Raw genomic sequence first — 13,070 nt, forward strand, 5'->3', positions numbered from 1 at the left:
TAAGAAACATGAATAAAAATTAATATTTCAAGAAAAGTGTTTTAAATATTTCAACAACACGTTGATAAAAAAGTTAAAAACTCATTAGTGTATACAATAAATCTTCAAATGTAAATTAAAACGCCTAATTCAGCTAGAACGACGAACTTTTTGACATTATAAATAAATAACATACTAGTTTTAAAATATAAATACCACGACAAACTGTAGGTGACTTACCTCAACAGGAGCATAATGTCCATTGTCATTAAGTTCTTGGATTTCGACCCAAAGTTCAATTTTTCGTGTTAGTTCTGACCAGCGATCAACGAGAGAACGGGCCTGAGCTAGCTGCTGTTGTTCGACTTCCCAACCACCAATGGAACGAGAAAATCCCGCCGATCTGTGGCCCCAAACTTCTATCGATAGTGCACCTTCTGCAATAGTAATATATTAAATTTTCGTGCTTTATAATGCATTAGGGCAATAGTCCATTATATTAAAACTTTAACAACTCTACATTACATATGACAGAAATCCCCTACATTACATTATTTTATACAAACTAATAATTTTAGACAAAAATCCAATTCTCAAAACAATATGATGTAGTCATAAGACTATGTTAATAATATTAAGAAGAAATTCTAAATTCTGTGACCATTTAGTACTTCATCCAGTTAGTAAACTGAACATAATCGGTTTCTTAATGATTATTAAATTAACCTGCAAAAGATATTTAAAAATGTTAAAATAGCCAATTTTATCACTTATTTCACCTAGTTATCAATAAAGAAACAGAAAAATTAACAGAAGAAAGAAAGTAAAAATACTACATACGATATACGCCAAAAAAGACAAAATTTTAGGTAAAGTAATTTTTTTTATCGTTATTTTTTAATATAAGCATTTATAAAAACCTCAAAGTGAAATTATTAATATTCTGTTTTTGAAGATAATATTTTGAGTAGAAGTTATAAGGTCTAAAAATATTGTATCATTAATATTGTTTATTTCCTCCGTTATTAATTGTATTTCAGATTTAATTTTGCGTTAAGATTTATTGAAACCAAATTTTACTTTGTGAGTTGATTGTTGCAAGGCAAGTAGCACACAGGAAACAAAAATCAACGATTTGAATTAACAAAAACAAAGAAATAAAAATATGATATAACCATACAATTGCAATAAATGAGAAGTTTATATAGAATATATTATAATTATATAGGAATAAAATAGTATATGACATAAATAAATTATTACCCAGAAGATTATATAAATGATTATATGTTATGATTATATAAATCTATACTATATAAAGATGCATGTTATGTTTATATAAATCTATTAGCAATTATTGTAGAAATTTACATAATTTTATTAATTTCTAGTCTAGAAAATTACAACTAAAATACCTGGCCAAAAACTTATTGTTTTAAGCCTTTTAAATGAAGTGAAAAAATTTCAAGATTTTCAGTATAAACCAATATTTGTATGTTATAATACCATTTTGAATAACAATATAGGACAAAAGTAAATTATATAGAAAATCATTATTAATAATACGCAAAAAATTACCTGCAATTGGTAGCTTTTTTACCCCAAAGTCCGCCTTATTGATAAGTGTTAGAACAAAGTAGTTGACACATTGAAAGTAGCAGTTTTTTTTTAGATTTGAATTTCGCGCTGTTCAATTTCTTTTTTATATATTAAAAACGTACATTTAGAGAAATTTAGCAAAGAACAACTGATAAAAGTAAAATAACAATGCTTGTAAAGCATTTTTTATGCTTTTACCATTTTTCTTAGGTTTTGTATTTCATCATTATATGGAACATATCAATGGATTTTCTTGTGTGTTTTGTGCTTTCACTATACAATCATATACTATTACTCGATGTTTATAACAGAAATAAAACTTAACACTTAAAGTAAAACTTCAAATGTAAATCTGCAACTTGTAAATATTGAGTACGTTCACACTAGGGATAATTCTTCAAAGAGAGTTATATATATATATATATATATATATATATATATATGTATATATTATATATATTGATATATATATATATATATATATATATACATACATACATATAAAATGTGTGAAAGTATTTTATATATTAAGGCCGAAAATGTAATAGAATTTTTTGTAGTACCTAGGTATGCTACTACAAAGCTATTTATTATTAGAAGCGAAAATAATATATCATTATTATTGTTGCTTACTTATGAATAAACAAATAACCTACTGTAAAACAATATACTTTACTTACAAATGTTATTACTTACCAGCACAATGCTCTAGGAACTCTTCAGTGATTGTAACGGTATAGTCTTGTGTATGATCAAATTTAAAAGTAACATGTTGGCCATGATTATTGCTGGATCCATTTTCCACTTTTGGTGGAACAACTGTAGGATCCGGGTAACCCCAAAATGAATACTGACAAAATACAAAATTTGACAAAGATAAGGGTAAACCAGTTGCTTGTTTAATACTGATGCGGCATGTGACCTGCAAATAGATCAAAAACAATTATGAACACATAGTAAATTTGATTACACTATAACGATAAGGAAACAATTTACAAAAAATTACGAAATACAAAATACAAAAAAATCTAATTGAATAAAACAAAACCCAAAATAAAATTTTCTAGTTTGAAATTTGCAATGCAATATAAAAGTATAATAAAACGTTTTTCTTAATATTATTGACTAAACTAATTGACTAACTCCATATATATATATATATATAGGTATATACTATCAAGATATATATATATAATTATATATATATATATATATATACTAGCAAACCCGACGAACTCCGTTTCGCCACCAGATGGTTTCGTGAGAAAGATGAAGAAATTTTTTGTTTATTTTATATTTGAAAAGGAAAAATTTGATCAGGAAGGAAAACTTGACTTATTTTTATATATATATAGAAAATAATCTATTTGCAATTATTTAAAACAATTATTGTTTATTTTTATTACTCAAATTTTTAATTACGGTGCATGAAGTTCCAGCAATTTGCATTAGGGCACGATGTCATGCACCACTAATTTTCTTAGATATAAACCTTGCGGAGCCCGAGACCTTTCCAACGAATGCAAAATTGTCGAAATCGGTTCGTGCGTTCTGGAGTTATTTCGTCAGGAAGGAAAACCCGACTTATTTTTATATATATAGAAGATAATCTATTTGCAATTATTTAAAACAATTATTGTTTATTTTTATTACTCGAATTTTTAATTACGGTGCGTGAAGTTCCAGCAATTTGCATTAGAGCACGATGCCATGCATCACTAATTTTCTTAGCTATAAACCTTGCGGAGCCCCAGACCTTTCCAACGAAAGCAAAATTGTCGAAATCGGTTTGTGCGTTCTGGAGTTATTTCGTCAGGAAAGAAAACCCAACTTATTTTTATATATATAGAAGATATATATATATATATATATATATATATATATATATATATATAACATAATTTTGTAAATAATTTTTTTTATAAATATAGAGCTTCAATTGAGTAGATATTGAACGTTATTTAAATTAAAAAAAAACTAAAATTCATGTTAAATACTTTCCTAACATTCTTTAAATTTTATACCTGAGATGAGGTAGGATCTGAGCAGTCATAGTCATCATAATGACTGTCATTAGAGCTATCTGAGGCAGCCTCACATATTCTATCTTGTGGAAATGTACCAGCAATTCGGGATAATTCAACCTGAACAATAATTAATGAAAAGGTATTAACAAAACATAAAACTGTATTTATGTTAACAATTATAAAATGCTTACTTGTAGTCTACCGGCTACTTCGCCTTGTTGACTAATAATAGGTGTGGAATAATTTAAGCGAACATTGTGAAATAAAACTTCAAGAAAAATATTAGCAACTCCAATTAAATTATGATTTTCTTGTGACTCATAAAATGGATCCAGTCTATTTATTGGCGTGATATCCTACAAATCATAATAATTATTTTGAGCAAATTTTATAATGTTTAATCAAAAGTTTGCATATCAGCATAAAGATATAAACATTATATTATAAAGATATGACTTATTTGTATATAAATATAGTAATGAACATACTATAGAATTGGCATTCTTGTCCTTGCTTTCTTCATATATTTCTCTCATGTCAATAAGTTTATTTTCTAGCTTCTCCATGCTCCACACCTGACTACCCGTTGATCGTCGGACCAAAATAGCAGGTTCACTAACAAATGCTCCTCTCTATCAATTAAAGTAAAAAGTAATTACTGAACCAATATTTTTTGTAAATATTGTTCATTGGCTATGAATATCTGTAAAAATTAATATAAATATCACAAACATTACTTACCCGTCGGTTGGGGCTTAAATTTGCAGGTGGTATTTGAAGAGTTACACTGAACTTGGTTTTTCTTTCCATTTCCTCAGCAAGAAAATTTGCTTCTTGCACTAATGAATTTGCTTTAAGAATATCGTCTTTTAATTGTCCTAAACTTCTTCTGAACATCTCATCGCGCTCCTTCGCCCATTTCTCAACTCTCATTTGGCTTGTTGGCGTACCTGGTGTCATTTTTCCTTGCCTGTAAATATATATATATATATAAATATATATATTGAACTGTATAAAATCATAATAAAAACTTCAGATCTGCTACAATATCATTATTAGAAATAAAATTAGTAATAATTAATAAAATAAACATAATTTATAGTCAAGACTTGAAATAAATTCTTAACCCTTCAACTTGAAATACCTAAAAGGATCATATGTATAAGGTCCATATGGTGTTGTTGGTGATAACATGTTCTTCAACTGTTGAAAATGTTTCTCATATTCTTGTCTCTGTTTTTCAAGTGCAACTTGTTTGTCGTCTTCATGTTGTTTTTCTAATCTAGATATTGCAGCTTGAATAGGATCGTTTGATAATTCATTTAGCATTAATTCTTCTCTTGCAAAATTATAATCTATAAGTTGTGCTGGTGTTTGTACTTCTGATGCTATAAAAAACAAAAACCATTTATCCAACAGCACACACACATATAATACTAAATCATAAAATATTGAAAAATATATAAAATATTTCTTCATATAGCAATCAATCAATTAATTTTTAAAAAATACCTATTATTTTGCTATATTATGTGAGAAATAAAGTATATTATTTTTTTTGAACACACTAAATATGTAAGTTCTATAATACATACAAACAGCTTTTGGGCAGTTCACTCTGAAAAAATGATGATTTCCCCATAATATTCTATCACCATTATGCAAGGCAGTTCTCTCAACAGCTGGAGATCCATTCACAAATGATCTAGCATTTGCCAATGGTTCTAGAAACAAACATCCATCTTCAATAACTACAATGCAATGCTGTGGTTGAATGCCAAGGCCAGAAAGTTGAATGTCAGGCTGGGACGGTGAACCTTGGCTACCAACTAAGGTTCTTTCCTGTCAAATAAGACATTGATGCCATAATTAATACCTGTATAAAAATAGCAAATATAGCAATAATGTTAGTATACATTACCTTCAAATAATATACTAAAAGCTCATTTAGAGATGGATCAGCATTTAAATTTACCAGATAGTATTTATTTTTCTCAACTTTAATACCACTTGCTTGGACACTAATACCCATTTTTTCCAATGCTTGCTGTCTTTCATTTTGTATTCGTTCTAATAAAAAATATTTTAAATTAATAGGTAACTCACATTTTAAATAAAATAGATCATTATACTGTATTAATTAATTCCCAAGTTCATATTGCCAATAGGTTTTGAATATTTAAATTTAATAGTTTTTATTTGCTATTACAAATTGTAATAAATTATGATATTTTTTTCTTTTAACTTTAATTATTTAACTTAATTATAAAAAAATAATGTTCAATAAAAATTAATTATAATTATTTATTCTGTATAATTTACGATTACTATTTTTACCATAACTAAATAAAATGAGATAAATATAATGAGAATAAATGTAATCTAATAAATTCAAATAAAATCTAATAAATTAAATCACCTTCAAACATGGCTTCATAAATTCTAAAATAAAGAAATTAAAACCAACTTACATAAGAAATTAAATAAATTTAAATTCTAATAATGATCAATTCCTACCTGTTTTGACTAGTTTCTCTTCCCACGTTTGTGACATTTCCTTCATAAGATTTTCACTTTCTGCTAATTTCTCATGTATATCTACTCGTTGAGTATCTCCAACTGGTGAACCCTTTAGCAAGAGAGTAATAAATGTTTTAGTAAATAATAATTTTCTCATTTTCAAATTAAAAACACTGAATGGAAATATATATATTGCAATATAAAAAAAAATAGTGGGTTATATCATATCATGTACTTTAAAATTTAGGTGAAATTTAAGATTTCAACAAAACTTTGTTGAACAGGTTCATTTACAAGTTACAAGTAAATAGTGAACAAAAGTTCAAATGTTGAGTGATTATACATAAAAATACTATCAAAGTAATATGTATTCACATTTCTAACAGCAGTCAGTCAATTCAAAGAAATTACGAAAAGAAAATTTAATGTTACATCCTTACTGTTGCATGTTTCAACATTTCTTTCAGTGTTTCTACTTCTTGTCGCAGTTCCCTTATAATTCTTGCATTAGGATCTTCATTTACAACAGCATGATTAACTATTCTCTTCGCTCTGTCAGCATATCTTAACGTTGACAAAGTTTCTTCATAGTTATCAGCTGCAGGAGAAATTGTAGCTACCATCACAGTTTTACTATTACCACCTAGATTATCTTTCAGCAACCAAGTGAGTACAGAGTCTCGGTATGGAACAAATTTATCCCGGTTTTTGCTATTACTTCCACCACAAGATTGATCTGCTAATTTTGATATGACTAATCCAAGCGTAGTGAGTGATCTGTAATAAAAATGTTATATATATATATATATATATATATATATTTTGTAGGGTTTCGAACAAGAATCCAAAAATAATACAAAATAAAAAAACAAGAAAAGTTTTTAATAAACAATTTCTTTATTTAATTATTTGTTTACTGTCGACGTTTCGGAACTAGGTACGTTCCATCTTCAGGACATCTGTCAAGAAACATGATCTTGATGAGATTTTAGCAAACAATATGTTTAGGAAAAGAAAATAGATTTTTCTTAAATAGTAAATTAATTGCAAAAAAAACGTTGGCACACAATTTGTAACTTTACTGACTTTCCGAAAACAGTCTTCACTCATATTATCAACACTATTTTAAATTACTCCTATTTCCATTGCCAAGACAACTTTTATTCTCAAATTAAAGGCGCAGCTATGGGATGTCCATTATCTCCAGGAATTATCGACTTAGTTTTACAAACACTAGAAATTTCCGTTTTCTCAACTTTAAAATTTCAAATTAACTTTTATATTAGATATGTAGATGACACTTTTTTTATCATTAACAAAAATCATATAAACACAGTACTAGATCTCTTCAATAACTTTAACAATAATATAATTTTCACACATGAACTACAAAATAACAACAGGCTTAATTTCTTAGATGTATCCGTTTACAACACTAATAACTTTGTTCAAACAAATTGGTATAGAAAAACTACATGGTCGGGTAGATACTTACACTATTCCTCATACTGTCCCAGAAACTATAAGATAAACACTATTATTTCCCTTACAGACCATGCTATTTTGTTGTCTCACCAAACTTTCCATCCACAAAATTTATCCCTAGTAAAAATAACTCTAATTGAAAATGGTTACCCAAAAAATCTCATTCATTCAGTTATTCAAAAAAGACGAACTTTTTTAAAAACACAAATTAATTCTCCCAATACCAGTACCAACATCAAAAACACCAATCTTATTTACTGCAGCATACCATACGTTGAAGATTTATATTATTATTTTGCCAAAATTTTGTTAGAAGAAAACATTTTAGTATCAGGCTCATCCTTACACTCCTTCAACCAATTCTTTACAAACATTAAATCCCCTACCTCATCCAATTTCAATACTAATGTAGTATATTCTGTTTCTTGTAATGACTGTGCTTTTCAATATATTGGACAAACCTCGCAATATGTACACAAGAGAATGAGACAACATGAACTAAGTGTGGTCCACCATAAACAAAAAAATTTCAAAAGTACCCTAGTACAACACTCTATAGAAAACGCCCATTCATTTAATTTCACTCCAAAGATTTTATATCATGAAAGTTGCATCTTTAGGAGATTATTCGCGGAGAGTTGTCTTATTCTCATGAATGTTTCTAACAGTGTCAACATTAGATCAGATCACAACCTATTACATGATTCATATTTAAATTTTTTACACTTTTTGACAAACAATTAATATCGACTTCCCTTTAAGTTCAATTATTTAAGTATTTACACCCTAACATGAAAAAAACACACACATACAATCTCACAGCTCTCGTTCAAGTGTTTACACGTGTTACAAATGACACACCAAATTCAATTTAGTTAATTTTCAAAAGCCAATCGCACAACATCTAGAGAACAATATTATTTGTGTTTTCAAATAATAATTTTTAATAAAAAAAGACAAATCTTTTAGTAATTTTGATTTACAAAATCTAATTATTCGGCGGAAAATTAACTCACAAATTCAATTTTTGTTAAAAAGCTTGTTTAGTGAAAAAGTGCTAACATATATTCAAACATACAGGTAATTAATTCAACTTTGTCATTAACCTTTTCTTAAAAAAATTTTCCATAACTTTCAAAAAATTTTCTATTATGTTTAATATCCTGTTCTGATAATCCACTCATTTATTTTTATCATTTTTATTATTTTCATTTTGTTCATATTATCATATTTCTGTACATTATTATGTTTTTTTGCAATTAATTTACTATTTAAGAAAAATCTATTTTCTTTTCCTAAACATATTGTTTGCTAAAATCTCATCAAGATCATGTTTCTTGACAGATGTCCTGAAGATGGAACGTACCTAGTTCCGAAACGTTGACAGTAAACAAATAATTAAATAAAGAAATTGTTTATTAAAAACTTTTCTTGTTTTTTTATTTTGTATTATTTTTGGATTCTTGTTCGAAACCCTACAAAATATACACAAATCCAAGACTCTACCATTCAATATATATATATATATATATATATATATATATATATATATATATATATATATATTAACAAAGTCTAATAATCGGGCATAACATCAATAAAAAACATGAAGTTCTTTCAAAAATTTATTTTCAATCCATACGTTTCGGCTATAATCCTAGCCTTCATTCAGTGGAAAAATTAGTTGATCTTAGTGTTAAATTGGAAAATTTTAATAATTCTAAATCCTAAGATGTCTAACCAGACATCGAATATGAACCAAGACAGCGATATGAACATATATGTATATTGAAATATATTGTTATTATCGTTATATCGTTAGAAAAGCACGCTTTTATTGTTTTGTAAGAAATTTGGAAATGTTATCTAAATAGAAGAGATTTGTGTCGCACAGCGTGTTAAGTTCTCTTCCATTTAGATAACATTTCCAAATTTCTTACAAAACAATAAAAGCGTTCGCGCAAAGGATTCACAATTCGTTCCACACATGTGTAGAATCTTGGTAAAAATATTTTTTAAAAAATGTCTTTCTCCATTACATCTTCAACCAGTCTACGAATAACACACTATCCATTTGTGATTTTTTCAAATCAGTATTTTGTGAAAATATTGTGTAATTTCAAGTTAATGTTTATAATACATAGTGTAGTGCATTATCATATCCTAATACCATGGATTATTAAAATTTTCCAATTTAACACTAAGATCAACTAATTTTTCCACTGAATGAAGGCTAGGATTATAGCCGAAACGTATGGATTTAAAATAAATTTTTGAAAGAAATTCATGTTTTTTATTGATGTTATGCCCGATTATTAGACTTTGTTAATACATATGTCAACATCAAATTCAGAATCATACAAAAATATATATATATATATATATATATATATATATATTCATATATATCAAAAACTTCTTGATTCAAATCATTCAAATTAAAAAAAACCTGATTCGAATCAAGATTCAAACCAACTTGAATTAAGCTTGTATATGGACAAAAAGGCCAAAAAGCCCTGTTGATGTATTTATTTAGTAAATGTGATATAATGACCAATATACTCAATAAATTAAAGATTTTAAACATAAATTACTATCAAAAATACTACGGTTAAAATATATTTTCAAATTAATTCACAATAAAAGATAATCAAACTCTCTGAATATATTAAATAATATAGGGTTTTTTAAACCCTTATTTGTCATTAAAATCAAAATTAAGTATTAATATTTCACAACTCGATCTCAGCGCTCTGTCAAACCCAAAAACGTTTTATTATATCACTGCAGCTGTATAGCTTGCATGAGTCGCTTGAATTCAATTTATGCAGTAAACTCGAATGATTCGATTGGACTCGAATATAGACGATAATATAGCGTAGGTACTAAAAACTGTGAAATTTCTACTATTTGCTATACTATCAGGCGTTTTGCACATGAAACCGTATGTTATAAATGCGCATCACAAAGATGCAGTTATTATAGCATTCTTTCAAGATTTGTTTATATGTAAAATACGCCTGATCGCACAGCAAATAGATAGCATTTTCACAGTTTTTAGTACTTAAAAAGAAGAATAAGTTAGCGTTGCCATAACAACTCTGTGATATTGTCTATATTGCCACAAAATTAACTCCTTGATTTTTTTAAATGTTTATATTTATGTTTATTACTTCTTTTTTAATTTATCAAAATTTATATTCATGTTACATATTGAAATCAAGTAAAATTTAATATCAATATGGATATAGCAAATAATGCAGTTTAACTAACAAGTTAGAATACAAGCAAAATAATTAACAACTTACTTATTAATGTTACTGCCTTCTTTCAATCTGTCGCCTACAGCGCCTGTTTTAACGGCACGTTCACTGCCAGCTAAATCAACTAAGCTCATCCTGGATACCTTTTCGCCGCTGACCCCAGACGCAGTATCGGTAAGCGTCTGTGTCAAAACCACAGAAAATACAGCATGAGAACGAGACGACTCACTGTTCATGTTGGTAGCGGCTACTGTTCGAGATTTGTTGCCTTCTGTCATCAAGTTATTGATATCCTAAAAAAATATCAGCTATAAAATATCATTTCGAATCCATGTATTCCGATTTTGAATTTAAAGAAAAATAGAATTATTTTTCGAATAACTATTTAAATATCAGCCGGATTCCACACTTTTGAACAACATTTTATCTTTTGAAAAAATACTATAAATATTCATAGTATCAAATAGTGAAAACAGTTGTAATAACAACACCTGTTGCTTCCAGTCTATATTTTTTATCATATAAATATTTATTTCTAACTAGCTGTACCTGATCACACGTTGCTGTGTTAAACATATAAATAAAAATCTTAACAAAAATCCGGTTCTGTTACATCTAATTGTTAAGATGAAAAATAGCGCCCGTATCTTTCGTGATTGTTTGTTGTGTTGACCTATATTAGAGGCGTCACTGAGAAAATATCCTATTAAGCATCGCAATATATCAGCTTATAAGAACCCAGTAAACACTACTGTTGCCGTAATGTAACTTTTTATGTTACAAAGCTTTATAACAAATGTTAACTAAGTGTAATATACGCGCAATATATATTGGAAGTTACAAAGTTATATACAATTGTTACCTAATGTAATAAATGTGCAACGTTTTGTTAGATTTTTTTCCACAATTTTATATTTGAATGAGAATTCGATTGGTCTAATTTTTAACTTTCCGTAGTATCAGGTACATTGCCGTAAGTTACCGCAACTTAATATAACACATTACTTAACAGAGTAGGAAATAGTAATCTCCTGGTAACAGAATTTGTTAGGGATGGTGAGGTTGCCGTTATATAACTAGGTAACATTTTTATATAACCGCAACCTAACGGCAATATAAAATTGTTCACTGGGAATATAAGCATCAAAATTAATATTGTTACATTTTTATCGTCAATGTTACGATGCACATAAATACTGTAATTATTGTTAAATTTACCTCAAACGACGTGACAGCTAGTTGTGAGAGACCATCAACATAGGGTCCCATCACATTGTGCTCTCTGACCTTTAATGATTGTTTATTCGTCTGAGGATCTAGTAGATCGTGCACCTACAACAATAACAAGTAATTGATCTTTTATATATATATATATATATATATATATATATATATATATATATATATTGGCTGTTGATATATATTTTGATGAGTTATGTTGATTCAGGCAGTAACACCAAGTGAAAAAAACTAAAGCAGTTGTAAAAAAGCTTTATCTAACCATATGATTCGGCTTCGTCGAGACCGTCATTAAGTGGAACAGCCAAAAGATATATATCGATGATATTCAACAAATGGCTTTTAGTATTTATTTCATTTAATTATAATTAATTATAACAATAATAAGCATTCATAATGCAATAAATGTCATAACATACAATAGAAATCAAACATTTTATAACAAAACTAGCATACAACAGTTTCTATTTTCTGATAAATAAATAATAATGATGATGGTATATATATATAACTAATTCATTATAATAATATTATATTAATATTAATTTTCCTAAATTGATTTTTTTTATTTGACTCTTGCGTATGTATTATAAGATTATTATTATTTTTATTTTTTTTTCATAGCAAACTATACAAAGTACATTCAGCTATATATTGTTACAAGTATATATTATTTGACTGCGTGAGAAGGAAAGTCTTTCAATAAACATACAAAGCCAGGCACACATATAACTCAAAGCATTAGCATTTTTTTACTTCTGTAGTAAATATATATCGTCAACTTTTTCTCAAGAACAACTGCACCGAACTGATTTCAAAAATTCAAAGACTTTATGATTCTAAAAGAGATTGCATTATAAAAAAGTTAAAACACCCCGGACATTATAAGTCTAAAAGTGGATAGGTATAAATATTTATTAAAATATAGAATAATGGACCGTTGCAAAACTTCAAATTC

General features: G+C 27.4%; 1 protein-coding gene across 1 annotated transcript in view; it reads right to left on the bottom strand.

Moving 5' to 3' along the window:
* LOC113378870 (kinesin-like protein KIF13B) overlaps positions 1-13,070 on the bottom strand; it is an 80,102-nt gene that overhangs the window by 43,021 nt on the left and 24,011 nt on the right. The window contains exons 5-17 of the mRNA XM_026619502.1: positions 12,092-12,205; positions 10,919-11,166; positions 6,566-6,902; positions 6,123-6,234; positions 5,527-5,675; positions 5,201-5,447; positions 4,750-4,993; positions 4,347-4,575; positions 4,094-4,237; positions 3,797-3,961; positions 3,603-3,722; positions 2,275-2,500; positions 220-416 (exon numbers count right to left, since the gene is read on the bottom strand). Of these exons, the coding sequence (XP_026475287.1) occupies positions 220-416; positions 2,275-2,500; positions 3,603-3,722; positions 3,797-3,961; positions 4,094-4,237; positions 4,347-4,575; positions 4,750-4,993; positions 5,201-5,447; positions 5,527-5,675; positions 6,123-6,234; positions 6,566-6,902; positions 10,919-11,166; positions 12,092-12,205 (2,532 nt within the window). The remainder of the gene's footprint in view (positions 1-219; positions 417-2,274; positions 2,501-3,602; positions 3,723-3,796; positions 3,962-4,093; positions 4,238-4,346; positions 4,576-4,749; positions 4,994-5,200; positions 5,448-5,526; positions 5,676-6,122; positions 6,235-6,565; positions 6,903-10,918; positions 11,167-12,091; positions 12,206-13,070) is intronic.

Source organism: Ctenocephalides felis, unplaced genomic scaffold, assembly GCF_003426905.1.
Source record: "Ctenocephalides felis isolate EL2017-DRISC unplaced genomic scaffold, ASM342690v1 CF-g0.4_SCAFFOLD_01886, whole genome shotgun sequence".
Classification (NCBI taxonomy): domain Eukaryota; kingdom Metazoa; phylum Arthropoda; class Insecta; order Siphonaptera; family Pulicidae; genus Ctenocephalides; species Ctenocephalides felis.